A 21526-nucleotide genomic window follows, 5' to 3' on the forward strand; every position below is an offset into this window, starting at 1 on the left:
AATGAGGGAAGTTATTTTGGTGAATGGTGCTTCTTGGTGAGACCAATCAGGACATATACAGGTTAGTGTTCTCTAAAGAGCTGTGTCTCCTGATGTTCTAATGCTGGACCAATCAGGACATATACAGGTTAGTGTTGTCAATAAGTATTCTTTTAGGGTGAATTTGCTCGCCAATTACCAGCTGAAGATAATCTCATCTTCTCTCATTGAAGTAGCAGTTCACTTTCGCATTGTAAGTGGTAGGCTTCAGATTTGGGAAGAAGTTGGCTGGTGAGAGAACATTTACCATATGTGGAAGGACAGACTCTTTAGCACCAGAAGTCATCCAGGGAAGAGGCCATGGTTTCCCGGCCAACTTCTACATATTAGGTCTTCAAATAGATGCTCAATCTGGCCTGATAATCAGAAATTTTGTGAAGACGCCCCTTTTGATTTGGTTGTTTTGATTGCTCCTTGCTGCGAACTAGATCACTCTACTCTTGCTGCAGAGTGTTCGTTCCTGATGTGACACTGGGACACTCTGTGCTGCCATAGTGTCTTGGATATGGTATGCTTGTCCCCGGTCGTTTTATTTGTTCCAAAGTCCATAATGCTCACAGTGGTGTGGTGATTGCACAATGGAAGACGTCTCCAATCTGAATACTACATGCTCCATCTTATAAAAGACACCTGGATGTAATGAAGCTATAGGTGAATATTTTGGAAATTCTAGTACTAAGTTATGAGGGTGACTGCAAAACTGGTATGAGGAATAGATTTCTCCTGATCCATAGCTAAGCAGGAAATATGTAATGTAGTTCTACTGCTGTCTTTGTAAAACAGACGAGATTGTCAAACCTCTAGCACAATGGCTTTTTTTGGAAACAAGGCATGGTCAATGGATTGTGCTGAAAAGAAGTCACTTTGTTTGACACTTGTCTCAAGCAGTTAGCGTGGTTCGTTCTGCCATTTCACCGTGTTTGCAATATCTCAGTGAGATATAGCAACTGATGTGAATGACTTTCTCCTTCTGTCATCCTGAATAGCGTGAGGGTAAAAGGGTGATCAAAACAAAGATCTTTCTATAGTAATGCCACTACTACATTACCCTTTCCCTTTCTTGTGATGCTCACTTGATGCTGCTCACTAAGATGTTCTTAGTTAGGTTTAAGAGACTGGATTTTGTTATACTTTGCATCTCGAAGACTTCCATTGAAGTTCAGAAGTCTACTTTATATTGACAGCAAACCTTGAATAACATGATGGCAATAGGCACGAAGAAATTCATGCCGATTCGGATGCGGTTTCCAGGAATATGATCTAGGACTATAAATACTATGACTATTAGACATGTGTTTAGAAGATAATCCTGGAAGTGCTTGTGCCTTTGCGAGGGCAATGGAGGCCAAGGATTCTCATGTAGTTAAAGCGTACTTTAGTATTGCAGTAGCAGTGTAGACCGACTTTTGTGTTCCGTGTTCCATGTTGCTTTGAAGCTGCCTCTGCAGCATCCTGAATACCCGATGTTATGCAATGTGACACGGACCGGTTGTTCCGTGTCCCCATCCGTACAAGTGTACGATGTGGCGGATCTAGAAAACAATAACGACCCAGTTAACACGTACACTTAAGCATCTTGTTGCCAGAACTTGTCTCACCTAATTATTCGAATACAATTAATGAAATTATTAAACTACTTATTGAATATCATCACTGGTTGTTAGCAAACGAGTGAACTAGCAGCCTAGTTCCGTCGATGATACTAAGTATCTGAGGACTAAATTGGCCAAGAGGACTATATTGACAAATAATGAAAAGATTTATAACTAAACTAAAAATCATCAAAATATTTAGGATTAAATTGGATTGAAATGTTTAGGATTGAATTGACCATTGTACATTAATTCTAGGACTTTTTTGGACACTCATCCCCATATTGTCACACTCTACGATTGGCACTGAAGTATCCGAATACAATTAATGAAATTGTTATACTAATTATAGGATCATTATCATCACTCATCATTAGCAGACGAGTGAAGTAGTTCCTTCGATGATACTAAGTGTTTTAGGACTAAATTGGCCGAGAGGACTACATTGGCAAATCGTCAAAAGATTGAGGACTAAAATTACAAATCATCCACATATTTAGGATTAAATTGAATTGAAAGATTTATGATTGAATTGGCCGCAGTACAATAGTTTTAGGACTTTTTTGGGCAATCATGCCAATATGGTCAAACTCTACGATGGGACTAGTTGGAACAAAGTTAGAACCGGTAAATTTAACTATAATTAGAGGCAATGTGCGCCGAATATAATTAAAATTTTTTATAAATGTAATTGTAACTGTTGACCACTTTTTTTTCGATTGGTCGAGTAACCTTTTTATTTATTTATTTGTGGTCGGAGGTCGAGTACCCTTTACTAATTTACTAACTTAGAATTAATTGTAGATGTAAGGGTGACATTGTAAATTCGGTGTGGACACCGAAAATCGAAATCTTTATACATATTATAGCCAAACCTTGTTGCAAGAACTAGTCCCACCTGATTATTTTAATACAATTAATGAAATTATTATACAAATTATTAGATAATCATCGGTTATCATTAGCAGACGAGTGAACTAGTAGCCTAGTTCCGGTGAGGATACTAAGTGTTTTAGGAATAAATTGGCCGAGAGGACTACATTGACAAATCATCAAAATATTTAAGACTAAATTAAAAATCATAAAAATATTTAGGACTAAATTGGATTGAGTTGGCCGCCTTACAATAGTTTTTAAGACATTTTTGGACAATCATCCCCATATGTTCGGACTCTACGATTGGCGCCTAATTATGCGAATACAAAAAATGAAATTATTAGACTGGTTATTGGACTATCATCACCGATCGTTCGCAGACGAGTGAACTAGTAGCCTAGTTCCGACGATGATACCAAGTGTTTTAGGAATAAATTGGCCGAGATGACTACATTAGCAAAACATCCAAACATTTAGGACTAAACTACAAATCATAAAAATATTTAAGACTAAATTGGATTGAATTGGCCGCCGTAAAATAGTTTTTATAACTTCTTTGGGCAATCATCCCCATATGGTCGGACACTACGATTGGCACCTAATTATTACAATACAAAAAGTGAAATTATTATACTGATTATCGGATTATCATAACTGGTTGTTAGCAGACAAGTGAACTAGTAGCCTATTTCCATTGATGATACTAAGTGTTTTAGGATTAAATTGGCAAATCGTCAATTCAGAGCTAAATTAGTACAACTTAAATGTTTATATCTTGGTATAATAAATTTAGGGCTTTTTCTATAATTTTCCCAATTATATGTGATAAAAAAATTCAGGGGCTTCTAGAGTGCAAAGATCCCCCTTGGTCCACGCTCGGACTATGGACTGAAGCCTAGGGATTGTGTTAGGAGGTATGAGCCGCGCACAACTACGGAACATCACAATTTTCGGTCGTGCGGACAAGATGTGGTCAACAAAATTGCATTAAAAAAGGTGAGCAACCTTCTTCCAAATCAATCCTGTGAGATTCGAGGGGGCAATGGCATTATTAGTAGCACCCTAAAACCCAAATCCGTCTAATCAAATCATTTGAGTAGTGGATTATGTTGCCCTTGAATACTCCTCATTATATTTGGGATAATTACAAAAAAAAATGTCTAATCATATTGTGCATATATCAATTCAATGCTAAATTTTTTAATATGACCAATTTAGTCCTAAATCTTTGGACGATTTGCCAATATAATCATAGTGGTCAATTTTGGCCAAAAATCGCTAACATTGATGCCAACCGTTCTTATATAAATAATTTTGCTTTTTTTTTTCCTTTTGTGTTTTCTTTTTTCTCTTCTTTCTCTCCGCCGGTGTGCAGCCGATAGAGGTCCCCAAAACACAACTGAGGGCCAGGACGGGCTCGTTGGCCCATGCTGGATTTGGGTGTTGCTGCTTCCCCAAGATCCGGCGAGGGGTCATGAGCCCTTGCCTAGTGCCGGAGAGGGCCACCAACCTCGGTTGTGGCCGATGAGGGTCAGAAGTTAAAAATTTATAATAAAAAATTAGAAAAGTAAAAAAATATTGTTGAAATTGTTTAGGTTAGTATTCGTCATGCCACATAAGACGATCGACATCCATATAAATGATTTTTGATAAAAATTCGCCGGAATGACTATCTTGGCAAATCGTTAAAAGGTTTAGAATTAAATTGGCCAAATTAAAAAGTTTAGGGTTTAATTAGCCGATATACAATAGGTTTATAACTTGCACAAGTTCAAATTTTTAAAACGAAAAATCATATATTTGTAAGGCTCTGAGCAAGTTTTCGTAAATTTAATCGGAATTTCTTCAAGACTTCATTTAAAAACCCATCTCGAGCTCGAGACGAGCTCCCATTTTACTCGAGGACCGACTAGGAATAGGGTTCGGAACAGGATCGATCACCCCGAAACCGTCCCATCCCATCCCGTCCCGTCCCGTCGTCTTCTCTTTGCTCCGTGCTTCTTCGAAAGGAAGGATAAAGATGAGAAGAGGAGGTGCACAAAAAAGAAAAGGACCGAGAGAGAAGTGAACGGAAGGCATCAAAGAAGATAAGTGGGGCTGGCCAATATTGCCATTCCTCTATCCAATTTCCAATCCGTGGGTGCAAAATGGACATTCAATTAGGCGAAAGGCACGATCAGGCCGCCCACCCACCCCGGGCCAAAGCCGTGGGCGACGTTGAGGAGGGGAGGAAAAAGTGTGGATAAGATCATGAGAATCAAAAAGGGTGGGGGAGGAGCTGTCCAAGAAACAAACACGTGGTGTGCATCAGATGGAAAGGGAGGAAGGTAAGGGAATATCCTCTCTGCCCCCTCCTCAATCATGATGATTCCTTTACCCAAGTCAACCTCCTTATCCTCTCCTGCCAACTCTCCCTCCCCGACCCCCATGGAGAATCGCATTTATTATTATTATTATTATTATTATCTCATTAAAATATGTATAAAAAAAATTTGGTGATATTCTTTTATTTAATTCGTGGGTTACGTGGGGGCCGGTCTTTCTCGATTCGATTACTTTAATGATAAAGTGCTACGAGAAAGGTGCGACAAGGCAAGGGCAGAAGGCTGTTCTTGTCTTGGCGATTTGGGTCTTAATGACTCGGGATTGGCGCTGAAGTCAAAAGAGGAAGGAAGATTAGACAGAGAGAATAATAAAATATTTCCAGAGACACTTGGTGTGTCTGTGTTTCCATCTGTGGATTTGCTAATGAATTCTAATAATAGCGTCGAGACGGTTACGAGGGGGCTTAATTGACGTTCGACCATGCAGAGAGGCGTTGGATAAGCAGCTTCTTTTGGAAGTTGGTTCGCGATTTCATGTCAAGGAAAACAATACAAAACAGAGAATAAGAAGGGTCCAAGCTTCTTCTTTCTTTCTTTTTTCTTGAAAGAACGAAAGGATTGGAATGGGCAATTCACGTCGATGATTACTTTATGCCCTCGACGGGCAATCCCGTTCGAGCCATATTCTGCTGCTTATCTTGAGGAGTCCGACACAACTTGCCCCGTCACGATATTAGTAGGAGTAGAGTCGAGGTTATATTACGTCGGGGACGCAATCGATTCTACAAAGCAAAACGAACCGAGACTTTTTGAGATTAAGAAGTAACTTGGGGACTCGAACGCACGATTAGTGGATAATTACCGGCAATCGGCAACAGATTATGACTGATTAGCTTAACCCTCATGAGACGCCAAGCCGGTGCGACCTCCCCCAATTTATTTCAACGGGGACTCCCCGTTCTGGAAAAGGCGTGTAATATATATAAATAAACACAATTCAAAAGGAAAGGTCAAAATCTGAACACGGTGGGGTTGTTATTGCTTTATGAGGCAAAGATGGCCAAAGAGATAAGGAAGGGTTTTGATCCGTTACCCCATCAAGAGAGAAAGGGATAGCTACGTCCATACTGGTGACTCGGACATGTGTACATGTGAATTGCCTTCCAACCAAAAAAAAAAAAAAAACAAAAACAAAAGGCATGGTTGTGCCTTATCTTCTTTCCGAGAGCCGATTATGATGACTCCCGACTCCTCCTTGAGGATAAAAGTCCATCTCGTGCCAAGAAAAGGCAATAATTAAATTCGCTGACATAACAGTTTTTATTTTTATTTTTATGATCGTGAGAATAATAGCATAACGTAAGGACTCAAATTCTTAAAAGAGTGATTTTTAATTATTTAATTATTTATTTTTTGCGGCTCGTTGTATGCTGTCGATCTCATATTAAATAAAAAGAAATCGTCACGTAAACATATTCCAAAAATAGATAGATAATTAATTAATTAAATGACCAATAAATTTCCCAAAAAAAGGAAAAAGGAGAAAAAAGAAACGGTCCATTTTTAACCTATCCATGGGCAGCCTCCCTCCCTTCCGCTTTGGTATGGTTATGATAAACATTCAAGCACATCTCGTTACGTTGCCTTATCTTTTGCTGTTGGGTACGTACGTTACGTTGCGTGTGTATTTATTCCCACCACATAACGCTTCCTTAAGAGCAACCTGTGAAGGATCACTTCACAATCCATCCTGCGCATAGCCTTGAGAGATAAGACCACCTTCTCTCTCTCTCTCTCTCTCTCTCTCTCACATCTTGTTCATGACATCAATGGTTGAAGAAAACCAGAGCTTTGGCGATCTGGGTTTGAAGTTTCTTGATGATCGTCCGAGGGAAGAGGAGTGGACGATCATGGACGGTGGTGGTGGTAATGTCTGTGATGATTCGGAATCGGTAGGGACGTCGTCTGTGGAAGATCGAGGCTCGAGAGACTCTCGGGAATGGCCGTCGTGTTCGTCCGATCTCCTAGAGGACGCTTCTTCTTCTCCCTCGCCTCCTCTTCCGAAATGGTGGAGGTCCTCATCGTCCTCCTCGTCTCTCGCGGGCAAACACGGACCTTTGTACGAGTTATCGGACCTCATGGCTCACCTTCCTATTAAGTAAGTTCCAAGTATTTATCTTCCCTTGGTATGCGAACACGATCTAGGATCGAAAGACGCTAGTGGATCGGATATTGCGAGAATGAAATGTCGTTCTACATAACTTGTAACTTGATCATTTTATTCATCAAGAGAAGAACACGGAATTATCGTAGTATGGTAGTTCTCCACCATTCTGATTGAATGAGAAGGAAGATTCCGAGCCACTAAATTAGTTGAACTAAGATCATGCGGAAAACTATAGTGTTACATATTTCTCTAAGTTGATTTTCGGACAGGAAGTGGCGGTAATTGAATTTTTTTGATCTTGTCGCGGCGCAGGAGGGGGCTCTCGAGGTGTTACGATGGGAAATCGCAGTCATTCACGTCGCTGGCGAGCGTGAAGAGCGTGGAGGATCTGGTGAAGAAGGAGAGGCCCTACGCAAAGAGATTGAAGCTGTGCAAAAGCTATGGAGGAGGCTTGGACAGTCCCAGCAAATCGATTAGTCCCAAGGCGATCATATCGAAGAAGGGTTCGTCATCAAGATCTGCTTTTTCATCTTCTTCTTCATCATCATCTTCTTCTTCTTCGCATCTAGGCAAGAGGTGTACTTCGCTCGGCAATAGACCGCCCATTCGGGTACTCAAGACGTTTTGAGTTTTGATCGATGTGCATATACTCTCTTTAGTCTTGAATACATCTTTCAATCCGTGGAACATTTGTTTTTTTTTTTTTTTTTTTTTTTTGGTGGTTGCTTTGTATGATTAAGGGAGAGTTTAGGGTTAAATATAATCAGGAGCCGGTGATTTTGGATGATAACGTGATGTGTTTTTTCGTTTATTGTTATTAGTCCTAGTCTATGCATTTACAAAAGAATAAGATGTTCCGGTTTGAAAAACCAAGCGTAAAAAGAAATACGTGATATGTATTCAAAAACAACTAATGCGATGCAATCAAATAACGTTGAACGAGTTAGGTTCGAAATTAAATTTTGCGAAATTTGCTTATTTCTATTCGAGTACAGCCTCACGTGAATCGGCATAATGGTCGGTTATGCCGGCGGAGAGCGTAGTCACAAGGTGCATCAAAGAGGTTGCATATTTCCGACATGGAGGACTTGGATAAAAGCCTTATCCAATGACTTGCATCAAGCGTAAAAAGAAATACGTGATATGTATTCAAAGACTACTAGTGCGATGCAATCAAATAACCTTAAACAAGTTAGGTTTGAAATTAAATTTTGTAAAATTTGCTTATTTCTATTCCAAAAAAAATTTGCTTATTTCTATTCGAGTACAACCTCACGTGAATCGGTCTAATGGTCGGTTATGCGTTTTAAAAAAAAAAAAAAAAAAAAAACGTAAAGTTGTGCGGATTTGTATTTATTTGATGGTGATAGTCACAAGGTGCATCAAAGAGGTTTCATATTTCCGACATGGAGGACTTGGATAAAAGCCTTATCAAGTGACTTGAATCAAAAAAAAAAACGTGATATGTTTCAAGACTACGCGATATCGTTAAACTGGGTTAAGGATTATTTTTTGTATAGGATTATGTCTTACAATGGAGACTTAAATCTTTTTCTTGTAAACAAAGCAACATTTCGTTTCTTCTTTTTCAGGAGTGAAGCTCCTGAGGCTTCTGTCGGCGTAAAAATTGATCTCCAGAAAACAAGCATTGTCAATTTTTTGGCGTTCCCGCAAATACATCAGAACTCATTGACCATGTATGATGATCAACTTAAATGAGAAAATGACATATCTATAGCCTCCAATGAAAACCAATCTGATCTCCAACTAAAAAAATACACCAACATTTCTTCTTTCTATTTTCTTTAATTTCTGCAGAACACGTTTTTTGTTGATGCTTTCACTTGAAATTGAATAGCCGTTTCCCTCCATTTCTCCTTTTCTTGCGAGGATTGACAATCCTGTACTTTGCTTAAACTGGAAATGGTTATCCACTTAAATCGGGATCGATTAGGGTCAGTTTCTTACTTTGATCTGCATTTATTGGCTTCGACTTGATCTTTGACAATATCAAATTTGCCAAAAATAAAAAACCGCCGTTTAAACTCATCGTTACATGTTATAATTCGAAGCATGTAATTGCGATTTTAAAGCAAAAGGATGAGATTTGTTGTGCACTAATAGATCTACGTCCACCCGTGATAGCGTGCCGGTATTCTCTAGTACACGCGAAATGCAATGCAACAGCAATACAGTACGTGTAAAAGAAAGAGAGGATTAGGTCATTGCGAAATCCTCTTGCCCCAGCATGCATACAAAGCTAACCACGAAAAATTTCTGCTTTCATATAGTGTCCCATGACTAACCCAATCATCAGGTGCATCGGTGTAGTAAACCCACACAACTTGGAAAGTATCCTTTGCTAATGTATTTATAACTTGTGGGAGCTTGGAAAGTATCCTCTTCTAATGTATTTATAACTTGTGGACAGGCACAATCCCGAGGAGATGGAAGCATTTCCTCATAACAATGGCGGTCGCTTCACACAGTAGCAACCTGCTCGTCTCCTCTGCTGATCCAACCACCTGTGCATAATTTCAACATCTATAAGAAACTGTTTCGGGACTAATTTCAGTAACATCTAAGCTAAACTACATGAAGATTATTGGGGTGTAGTTTAAGCCCATGCGTAAGTATGTAATAAGCACAGTGTACGCATCCATATGCATTCTGATGAAAGCCACTTCCCTTAATTTGAATAGGGCCGATATAGAAACGAAGCATTCTAGTGCCAGCTATATTGCAAGGAAGTAACATCTCATCTCATACCACAAAGAATGTGCAGAGGCAAAGCTGAGACCTTAGGAATATTATCCAGAAATAAGAGTGTTTCTCAAAAACAGTAGGAGTACAATGACCACTCGAGAGATGCAATTCAAACTTCAAATTTTGAAATTTTAGCCCTTCAAAGGAGACAGTTGCATATCTGCTCTCAAGACTTTATTCACGAGAGCCAGAAATTATGCAATTTTCTTTCAAAAGCTCTACGCATTAAAATCCTACCACTTTCCAGTTATGGACTGAGATTATCAGCAAACTCAACAATCAGACAGTGAAGAGACGCAACCAACACATAGCATAAATGCTTGAAACAAGTAGCAATTCATGTCCTGCTGTCGTGAAGCATAACAAAGGCCAAGCATGTAATAGTACCTGGCAGTTCGAATAGAATTTGGTAAAATTCTCTGACAAATTGTACAGGTATTCACACAACACATTGGGCAACAAATTAGTGCAAGCCTCCTCCACAGTCTGCAAAGTGACAATCAAGAAAGTAATATTAATATACACTCCACTTTGCAAAAAGAATATTCTGACATTGTCAAAATCATGCTATTTCATGTCCTACCTCAGCGAATTGGAGCAGATGGAGTCCCAATGCTCGTTCATCTGGATGATTCAATGCTATGCTTCCAGTCTACAGCCAAAGAGCATGACTTAAAAAACAAAAGACAGAAATGATGAAATTGTAGCGCAGTGGAATTTTAGCTTCAAGTCCCAAATAAATCACCAGGAGGTCATTTAATTAGCATTCAAAAGAGAAGACATCATTGGTTAAGTTGTCGTAAAGTACCATAAACATTAATTACAATGATAATTGAACATAAAAAACAGACTACTTACTTTCTTAAGTTCCTCTATATCTTTACCAGATTTTCTGATTATTGAGCAGATCCTAGCATGGGCATACAACAGATAGACAGCAGTATTCCCCTGTCATCATAAATAACAAACTAAGCCAAAAAGGAATATGAAGAAGGGACAGATAAAGAAACAAGGAGAAGCATATGTGCATGTGTGCGTGCTGGTAAAAATGGGATATAAACTCATGGACTGAGTGAACTTAATAAAAAATGTAATAATCAAATCCACTCAACACAACCAAGAGCTTTTTGATCAATCTTCACCTTATCATTAAGCATTTGATCAAAGTTGAAGGTGTAGTTTGTGGTCCTATTGTTCTTCAAGTCGGCGTACCTACGAAGAGAAGTTGAGGATATCAATTCTTTCTACTCCTAAATCCCTATACAGGACTGAACAGACCACTACTTAGTAAGGCATGCAAAAACAATTCACAAAAATATGCTCAACCGTTTCTCTTAATAGTCAGGAAAATGCTCTAAGTAATTCTGTACAAAGAGTATATACTATCTTATCAAAAACAAAAGCATAGAAGAATAATCTCAGGAACTTTTTAACCCATCACAGTTTATAGATTAGTACGTCACTTCTGAAAATTTTCTTGTTTGTCAGTTGCTAGAGTCTAGGTTTCGTTCAGCTTGTGCTTCCTGAAGCTTTACTGAGGCCGTGAGGCCTTCTTCAACGCACTAATGTCTAACTTGCATTTTGGTAATAGACCCACTTAATGACATGGACCATCTCATCAGAGCTGTTTCTGAGCATGGAACCCGCATAACAAAAACCATGGCAGGCTTGCTAGCAGGACAGTGGACTTACTTCACAGCTCCATAACCCACTGCCTTTGCAATTTTGTCAAGCTCCTCCTCGCTCCATTCCTTATCCTTGCCTGATGAAAGTTCCACCATAAATTTGAAAGGCTTCTAAATGAAAATGCTGATCACTCAACAATATTTATGTAGTCAAAAGGTGCAAATCAAGTAATTAATTTCAACTAGGAAAGAGTCTGGTATCAATTCAACATATACATCCCAAACTGAGCCGATGAGTTCCATAAAACCCAAATAAAAAACAGTGACATACCACGTTCAACAAGTGCTGCTTTACTGCGAGCTTTGGCTTCATCCAGTAAATCCGCAAGTCTAACGACTTCAGTACTGCGAGTTCGAAAACGCTTACCATCTTCACCAAGAACAAGACCAAAGCCAACATGGCTAGCCCTAGGGTATGCTTTATCATCATCAGGAAGCCAACCTGCACGCTTTGCAGCCTGAAAAAACAGAAAAAAGGTATAAGTAAGCTTAGTTCCATGCCACTAACAGATCATATGGACTTGCAAAGAAGACCACTAATGTATAAGCCAATACATGCATGTATCCTCAAGTCGACAAGTTCATAAAGATTGAATGCAGAAATTATATTGACACAAATGGATCACAACACGTACAGTAAACAAGCAAAGAAATTAAACAGAACAGCATACAGCTCCGAATATTCACCTTGAAAAACATTTGAAAGTGCTCTGACTGACCAACATCAGTGACATAAATAATCCACTCAGCCTTTTCTATGTTCAGGCGATACCTGCACAATTGTCAGGTGAGACCTTATTGCTAACAGTCACAATAGTAGAACACCAATAAATAACATAAAATGAATTTGGAATAACGACAATGCTCCTGAATCACCATTAACGCCCCTCCTCAAATAGAGGAAAATATTGTAACATTGAGCAACCTGGGGTAAACTAGAAGAATGTCTGTGAACATGCTAACAGTCACAATAGTAGAACACCAATAAATAACATAAAATGAATTTGGAATAATGACAATGCTTCTGAATCACCATTAACGCCCCTCCTCAAATAGAGAAAAATATGGTAACACTGAGCAACCTGGGGTAAACTAGAAGAATGTCTGCGAACATGTTAACAGTTACAATAGTAGAACACCAATAAATAACATAAAATGAATTTGGAATAACGACAATGCTTCTGAATTACCATTTACGCCCCTCCTCAAATAGAGGAAAATATTGTAACATTGAGCAACCTGGGGTAAACTAGAAGAACGTCTATGAACAAGAGTTCTTGATGCAGAATGTATTACAGGAATTTCACAATTTTCTGATTAATATTTAGTTGTCTCTCAGGCTGAGATTCAAGTGTTGTTTTGAGTGAATTATAAATAGTCCAAAACCCTATCCATAACTCATAAGCCCTCCTCTTTTTAATGTTCTTTACAGCAGATTATACTTTTAGGAGTTCTTGGTTTTCTAAACCCTAGACATTTTGTTATCACTTCTACAGCTTATAATATATTTTCTGTGTTTCGTTATTCTTGTGAAAACCTTGATTCTCTGCATCATTTCTAATAGCAAAGATCATTAAGATTTGTTCACTAAAATACTTAAGAAAATGCCTCACAGTAGACTGTCAAATCAAAGGGACGGACTGCATTACAGGCTAGAATGCGAACATTTGAAGCGGATGTGTTAAGCAGAAGGGTAAATCAATTTTAAAGAAACATTTAAAGAAGATCCCTAGATGCTCCCGTAAGAACAGTAGTTTGTTACCGAGAGCATGACATGAAGAAAGGAAGAGGAAGGCTAAAACTTACCTGGGGAAAAGTAATAAAACAAGATTTAATAAAGTGGGAAATAAATTGGCGTACGGTTTGTCTTAGGATGGAGTGGAGGAAAGCTATTAGCATTGTGGAAAAGCAGAATTCCTATGTTCCAAACTGTCTTTTTTAGTCCTTTTTCCTATATATATTTATATTTTTATTTTATATAATTATTTCTTTTTCCTCAATTGGTCTTGCTTTTATTTTATTTATTTTTGGGTTCATCAACCACCGACCCCAACTAATTTGGGATAAAGGTGACATTGATGTTAATGTTGTTGATTTAAAGAAATTAACATAAATGATGGTCACATAAAATAAGAAAAGACAATGTCTTTCCAAGTTTAAAGAAATCTAACCAAAGGGCAGCGAGATCAGTTGATGCATAGTTGTAACCGCCGTCTTTCTTCACTACGATCACAGGTCTCTCATACCCTTCAACAAATATCACACGAGCTCCTTCACTTTCTTCAACTAACCCTAAGTTGCTCAGCTTCTCCAATACACCAGGAATATATGGGTTGTAGAAGCTTTCTCCCTGACAAAAGGCAATGCATAAAAAACCATTACGATTTACCAGTTAAAATGCTCAGTGGTGGAAACGCACTATTCCCAGCATGTCAAAAAACATCTCACACTAAAGTCAAATGGAAATCCATCACTCCACTATGTCACAGAAAACTAAATTAGAGGAAATGAGGACGCAAAGTTCATATAGCAATGCTCTTAAACTATTCAACACCACGAAAAATAACCATCTTTCTCACCACTACAATGTTGAATAGGATAAGTACGAGCATTCAAAAGAAGAAGATTTTCCATGGAGCTAATGTCATGGATAATATAGAAATATTCCATCACCATGACTTCCTCATATTGACTACTTAGTCAAAATGCACCTTGTAGATTAAATATATCTCAACCTAGTTATCAATGATCACTCATGTACAGGAAAGAGCATCCAATAAGTCAAAATAGATCTTAAATCACGAGATGTCTCGACAAAATATAAACCACATGCTGACTGATAGCAGGAATACCACAGTTTACTGTACCTTCTCCTCCAATGAAACTTCAAGGCGCTGATATACCCCATCAAACTCCCTTCGGCTAATATCACAGATTTGTGCCCATGCACTGCGATACCTCGGTTCCCCACCCTAAAGACAAGCTCAACAGTCACCTCACGAAAGACTACATGTCCTAATGGCAGTTAAAAAAAAAATAAGAACATGGAAATTGCAGGTGTCCTTAGTACACAACACTAACCTGAAGGCGAACCACAGCTTTCTGTGCCCTCTCCTTGAAAACTGGATCTTCATCAAATTTCTGCTTTGATGCCTTATAAAATGCCTGGCATACACCAATTGAATTGAGTAAAGCAAATCTGTAAGCCCAATCGTTTCTGTTTCAGAGAAAATTTTGAATATCCCATGTAAATTTCGTAAGCCATCGCGCTTAATGTGAAAGTTCTAATGTGTTGCTTGTATTTTGGACCCTTGCAAAATGAACATCAAAGAAAGATGAGCAACTGGGAGAAGAAGACATTAAGCATAGAAAATCTGACTACACAGAGAGGGCTACTGAGCCTAGAAATTAGTGAGATTTCACCCAATAAATGTTACAAAATCTTTCCAAAACAACAATTACCTCCATCACAAATGAATGGAACTGCAACCCTCCAAAATTTATGCAATAATCGTGCCAAACACAATAAATAACTAGCAACAGAAGACAATAAAGTTTCTTTATATCGGAGAAAGTGTTGTCAAATAGAGAAGAAATGTTGCTGATAATAAGCCATAAAAAGCATGCACTAACAGCAACATCAAGGAGAAAGAATGAGAAATTGAGAAAAGAACAATATCAACGAGGAAAAAAGGCAATCAGGAGGTAGGAAAAAGTTTCCTCTCGTATCTTTTCTCATTCGTACATATGAGAAATTTCCCAGCTGTTGTAACTTCATTTTCAATGAAAAAGAAAATCGGCGAAGAGATAACAAGGAAACAATATGAACAGCACTATACAGAATACTTACAATTTCATGTCTACAAAGAGAATCCATCATAAAAGGTTCCATTTCTTTTTTTGTTATCACTACAAACAAATAAGCAAGTCCAATCACTGTCTTATAAGAACCAAAGCAGTTAAACATAACATTCATCAAAACGCATGCTTGCCACTGGCATGGCCTATGCCCCTTCCGCGAGCTAGAGATCAAGGAAATAAAATCAAAGATAACTAATTGAGGCATTGACACATATCCTCACTCCAATTCAAACTAAATTGCACAGGGACCACACAACCAATCAAGTAGTAAGCCTATTGAACCTAACATTTACTTCTCTTTCACCAACTCCATTATTTCCCTGTCCATGCTATATAAGCAAGGCCAGAGGGACTGGAGTGGCAACAAATGTTTAGAGATTCAAAATCCTTTTGGCAATGAAAACACAGCGGTTGACGGGATGACATCATACATACGCTAAAAATGGAGAATGTTAGATTCAAGTGCCAGTCAACATATGAATGACCAATTTCGATAAAATAAAGAAAGTAGTATACATAAAAAATAAAAAGCAGCACACATCAAGACATAATTGTGCCCTTATACATGGTTGCATACACAGCATATTCCCCATATAAACAGCACTCAGATATATATGCGAAAAGAATCCTGTAACCTGCAGGTCTCCCATGGAAGTTTCACTAACATCTTCACAATCTAGGCACTTTGCAAAAAGAACTTCATCAACATGCCAAAACAGCCTTCAAAAGTGGATGGAATAGAAATGCCTAAACCTTTTCGCGATGAATGCTAAGAAAACTCAAGAATTAGTTGTAGGAAAAGAAAACTTCTTTAGGAAAATAAGTTGTCAAATAGACAAGGAAAGCTGATATAATCATATAATGGAGCCCTAAAAAAGGCATGCACTTGTAACAAGGGAAAGATTACGAGAAAATAACAAATGAATAAGAAACAACATCAATCAAGAGTTAGCAGAAAACCAAACTGGCTATTTCCGTCATTTTCAACTTTCTCATACCTAAATAATTGTCAAATCGATCCAGAGTTGCAACAAATTTCTTGAATCAGTTTAAAATTAATTTTTTTAACAAAAAAGTCACCTAATATTACAAGGGAATACAACCCCTATACAGAATCATTTATAAGAGCGAAAATCAAATACACCAGAAAAGAGAATTTACCACAATAGGTCCACTGTCGCTTGTGATAACTAGAAAAAAGATAAAACATGCATCGGAACAAACGACGTGCCATAGGTGGCAATATGTCCCTTCAGCCAGCTAGAGGAGAAGGAAATAAAACCAAAGAAAAAGAAATGATTAAAGAAAGCATTTGCCCATAACCTCACCCCATTTACATAAAAACAACAGCTAGTCACATCAAAAGCCAATTATAGAATAATTACTTCTTATTCACCAACTCCATTTTCCTGCCATGCTTGATAAGCAAGCACAAGAAGTTTGAGTGGGGAAGAACATCAAGGTTGAAAATCTTTCACTGCAAAGCCTTACCCCAGGCAGATGGAGAAGGGTTAATGGAGTAACTATCTAAATGATGGGGAATGGCTAGATTCATCGCATACTAATGTCTGAATCCAAAAGGAAGAAAGATCCTGCTGCCCGTAGGAAATAAACGAGCACTCCCCAGATCAAAGGCAGACAAGAAAGCATTTTATGCTATTTTATACAAGGTCTTAAACAGCATGTCATCAATTGAAGCTCCAGTAGTCAGAAATATAAAACATCTCTAACCTGCAGGTCTCCAATGGCAGTTCCACTAGCACTTTCCCAATCAGGGAACTTCTCAAAAAGGAACTCAATCAACATGCCAAACTGCAAAACCCATACTGCAGGTACGTTACTTATGGCATGACAGTACAATATAACAAATTTTTGAATTGTTCAAAAGAGCATATTGCATCATCAATAGTCATCAGCAGTATAGTGAAAAAAAGTAGGCGCATGTTCCCTCAAAGCGGCAAAGGCAGCTAGCGCTTGATTTTTAGGATGTATAATCTCATGAGGGGGATGAAATTTCAGATAGTAAATGATTCAATTTCCCAGTGAAGCACAAGAAGGAAGCTTTATGGCCCTTATAGATTTAAGACAAATCAATCCCCAACTTATGAAAATAGTCAACACAACAAGCAAATTTTCAGGAATCACCTGTGTCCCCCAATCACCAACATGGTTTCGACGAAGAACTTCAACATTTGAAAACTCCAACATGCGAGCCAGTGTATCTCCAATAATAGTAGATCTTAAATGTCCGACGTGCATTTCTTTCGCAATGTTAGGAGAAGAAAAGTCAACCACCACCCGTTGAATTGAGAGCCTAGGCGCCCATGTTTCAATTCCATCAATCAGCATCTTCTGAATGATCTGGAGTAACAATTAAAAAATTACAACTGTGTGAGTCATGGTGCTCGATCTGGCCTCCTACAAAAGATCTATTTCAACTGCCACAACGATATCAATGGCCTTCAATTGGAAACAGAATTTTAAGAAACGAAATCACCTTGGCAATCCAATTCTTTGATAATGTGACGTTCACAAAGCCAGGTCCAGCAACAGAGCATGCCTCTACCATTTCAGATGAAGGAAGGTTCTTCATAAGTGCCTAGAAAGAATAAATATGACAAGTTAGAAGACGCTAAGCCAGAAAATTCATGGACTAGAGAACTCTGCGGTCAATAGTATGCTACCTGTCCTACTGCTGGGGGACCCCTGAATTCGGTCTTTTTCCCTTTGATCCTTGGCCATAGGCTCATAGCATTGTTGCTACCACGCATGATCATCACAAATTATTATTAGGAAATCAAAAGTGGGAAAACAAGATGAGGCCACAAAACCTTCATATTTGGAAAATGCAAAGCAACAAATTCTTACAATTCCAGCAAACTTATTGATTTCTAAATGACCAGAAGGCGGGTCAAAAAACTACCATTGGTAATCGCCAAACTTTGCGGTGCAAGCAGCAACCAAGGGCTCAACATCTAATTCCTCGGGGACTGTTGCCCTAAGAGATGTCTCAAATAGTTTTGCCAGCTGTTGCTTTACATGGCCAACGTTTTCTTGATCCTGGGAAATGCCAAGCGAGACCATCACAAAAATAATTTCAACAGAACAGTTATTGGTGCCGGCCATGGTTGTAAAAGCAGAAACAGAAGAAAACTGACAATAATGGGTTACTTACACTCGCCATTGTTGTTACTGCTCGTGTCCTCACGGTCCAAACTGACTTTCTAGATTTCACTTTCAGGATATCTGTCTAGTTTCACAAGGATTGCAAGAAATTACCAGAAGAACTTGGACTAGACACAAACACAGAATTGACTACCAAATATCGTCCCGCACTACACACATTTATGTACACAGAACATGCATAGAAGGATCGGTCACAAAACATATCCCCAAAAGCACAAACAGCAAGGAGCACGCATCATCACAGTCCAAATTCCTTTTACATACCACCGCAGTTCCCACGGAATCTCTACCAAAACCTGACGATAAAGCACCGCCAAACTGAAAACCCCAACTTCCGAACCTAACACTCTCCGACTACCAACAAACGAACCAAAACAAGAAAAACGCTCAACGAGCTCAGTCACAGGTGCACTACACTAGTTCGGCAATCGCGAAGCAAAACGGACAATGCATCCAGCAATGCACGCACGCGGAGGCGGAGAGCACTCCGATTATCGAAAAAAAAAAAATCAGCACAAACAGCGAAAGTAGAAAGAATAAGCAGCCGAGCGCGCACGGAAGCTGAAGAATCCGAACCCAACCCAAACCTAGAGAGAGAGAGAGAGAGAGAGAAGGGCTCACCGGAGTAGAAGAGAGAGTGGAGGCGCAGGCGGAGGCGGCTGAAGCAGAGAAGAGGAGGCGGAGCCGGAGCCGGAGGAGGAGAAACCGTGGAGAGCAGTCCGAGACCTCCTCTCATTACCCCCCTCTCCCTCTATTTATTCGAGCTTTTTTGGCTTCCTTGCACCCCACGCTTTTTTGCCCGGTGGGGGATTCGGCGCCGTTGCTCGTCGCGGCTTTAGGGCAATTTTGAGGAGATCGTAGCTTCTCTCCCCACTCTTCAATTGTACACAGCTGTCCAACGAAATGATGACACGTCAGCGAATCCGGTCCAGGTGGACATTTTGGTTGGTCCATGTTAAGAATTTTGTTGGGGCAGTAAGATAAATATGAGTAAATTTTACTTACGGTAGCAAAGGGCTCCGCCACCGTTTATGACTGTCGTGGATGGGTGGCGTTGGCCCGAGATGACATGATCATATGCAAACACCGGCAGAGGGTTAGGCAACCCTCCGTCGCGGTTGTAGCAGGCCACGCCATCCTATGCAAAGGTGGGGGAGGGTTATGGGTCCTCTACCATTGCTATGAGAGTGTTGACCGACCCTATTGTCATTGATCATGCAAAAGCGAAGCGGCCCTAAAATCCTCTATTTTTCATTAGAAGAGGGCTGACAAACCTGAAAAATGATGCATTTATTTCGCGAAAAATGAATAATTTAAAAAATATATTCATAAAAATGATCAATTGTATCGCTCACCAAAACGAACAAATTCTATCGCCTATGAAAATGTTTAGACATAGCTATTGTCGATAATGAAATATTTTTCATGGACTAATTATTTCAAGAAGTACAAGTAATTATTTTTAGAAAAATAATCTTCGTATTATTTATTATTTGCGAAACAAACGGACCGCACCATTTTCTTTTCTGTTTTCCTTACCAGTTTGTTCGAAAGGAGGCTAGAATAGGCGGTGAAAGGATGGGTGAAAAAGATGACAGGGAATAGAATTTGGAAAAGCATAAAGACGGTAGAGAATAGAATTCGGAAAAGCATAGGTAAAGTCAGGTGAAAAAAATACGATAAATTGTTCTATCTTAGTCTGTAATGGTTGTTTATTATTCCTCGACTTTGAATCGGATTCTTCAACTATGTTGTTGCTCGTTTGTTTTCCTCTGGAGGACTATTTGAGCGGTTTTTACATTCGTTTTCCAAAAGTATGTTCTTAGAAAATTGCTCCTTACAATTGATTTGTCTTGTATGAAGTTGGAATGTGATGCACCTTAGGATGGTTGATCAAGAGACTCAAGGCCCGTTTGATGATCCAACTCAGTGCTGTCAATTAAAAATTCAGTACTATCAGCATTTAATGTGATTAAGCCTGTTTAATAATCTTAAACAGAACTGATTGAAATGATTCAATTAAGTAAAAACTACACTTAACCAGGTAAGTAAGGGAAGATTTGCTCTATTCATTCAATAAAAAAAATAATAATCGATGGTAATTAGAGTCTTGTAAAATATATTGATAAAAAACTACCAAAAAAACAAAAGCAAAAAGTTAAAAAAAGGGGAAAAATCAGACATGAGATTAGACCTCCCGCCTATGGCCTCCACCCCACAACCGGTAGGGCGGCGGTGATGGCCGTCGTGGTTCTCAACCCCTTAGCAAGGGCTGATAACCAATCAACTAGAGGCAAGGGCCTGTTGGCCCTCTCTCGGGTCTACCTCAATCCTAGCCAACTAGCCCTCACCGAGGCACCGGAGACCCCGACGGTCATAGTTGTCACCCTACCGGTGGTGGGGTGGCGGCCATTATCCTCTCGCATGTGTTTCTTTATTTTATTTACTTTTTTGTTTTTTGTTTTCAAACTCTTAACAAACGAAAAAAGGAAAACATAAAATACAATAGTAAATGACCAAAATGCCCCTAACTAAAGTGACTTGTCCTCATGCCCTTATTTGAAATTATGTGCACTTTAGGCCTTTTTGTTACATAATAAGGATACTTTAGATCCTTATTTGAAATAAGATTCACTTCGAAAAACAATACCACTTGGGGTGCCTATTTTATATATATATATTTGTTAGTCACATTTCTTCTATGTAATATATTGAGTCGAGTAAACTTTTTGTCCTTTATTTCAAGGGGTGGAATTCCAAACCCAAAACCAAACATTATCACATCATCGCAATCCAATCTTAAACCCAAATGTTTAGCATACATGATCCATTGAAGTCCTTAATTAAGAGAGGATTTCCAATACATAATTAGATATTAAAAAAAAAAGGGATAATAATATAAATAATCCCTAGAACTTTTGCTCAACATGCAAAGTCGTTTCGAAATTTTTAATATGTTCAATGTGGTTCATAAAATATTAGCAAATGTTCAACAATATTCTTTAGACCCCATGACAAATGTTTTAAAAA

At 38.7% G+C, this 21526-nt stretch overlaps 2 protein-coding genes across 4 annotated transcripts; one reads left to right on the forward strand and one right to left on the reverse strand.

Annotated features, from left to right (window-relative positions):
• Positions 1–6560: 6560 nt before the first annotated feature.
• On the forward strand, positions 6561–7679 carry LOC115749124 (uncharacterized protein DDB_G0271670-like). The gene is made up of 2 exons (XM_030685821.2): positions 6561–6989; positions 7311–7679. The coding sequence occupies exons 1-2, from the start codon at positions 6652–6654 to the stop codon at positions 7624–7626; spliced, it is 654 nt and encodes a 217-aa protein (XP_030541681.2). The 5' UTR covers positions 6561–6651; the 3' UTR covers positions 7627–7679.
• Positions 7680–9197: 1518 nt separating this feature from the next.
• On the reverse strand, positions 9198–19334 carry LOC115749119 (arginine--tRNA ligase, chloroplastic/mitochondrial-like). Of its 3 annotated transcripts, none has more exons than XM_048277626.1 (19): positions 19118–19334; positions 18486–18556; positions 18234–18370; positions 17995–18070; positions 17808–17909; positions 17456–17671; positions 17042–17122; positions 14531–14614; positions 14317–14421; positions 13621–13799; positions 12137–12221; positions 11721–11907; positions 11457–11526; positions 10907–10976; positions 10623–10712; positions 10348–10416; positions 10152–10250; positions 9403–9523; positions 9198–9359 (listed from the first exon to the last, which is right to left on the reverse strand). In XM_048277626.1, exons 1-18 carry the CDS (start codon positions 19230–19232, stop codon positions 9413–9415), a joined length of 1947 nt encoding a protein of 648 aa, XP_048133583.1. In that variant the 5' UTR covers positions 19233–19334; the 3' UTR covers positions 9198–9359; positions 9403–9412. The 3 variants fall into 3 exon arrangements, with proteins under 3 accessions (XP_048133583.1, XP_048133581.1, XP_048133584.1); XM_048277624.1 differs by having other exon boundaries at positions 9198–9365; positions 9409–9523; positions 19118–19333; XM_048277627.1 differs by having other exon boundaries at positions 9198–9365; positions 9409–9523; positions 18486–18560; positions 19118–19270.
• Positions 19335–21526: the final 2192 nt, after the last annotated feature.

The sequence above is a fragment of the Rhodamnia argentea genome, chromosome 4, assembly GCF_020921035.1.
Source record: "Rhodamnia argentea isolate NSW1041297 chromosome 4, ASM2092103v1, whole genome shotgun sequence".
In the NCBI taxonomy this organism is placed as follows: domain Eukaryota; kingdom Viridiplantae; phylum Streptophyta; class Magnoliopsida; order Myrtales; family Myrtaceae; genus Rhodamnia; species Rhodamnia argentea.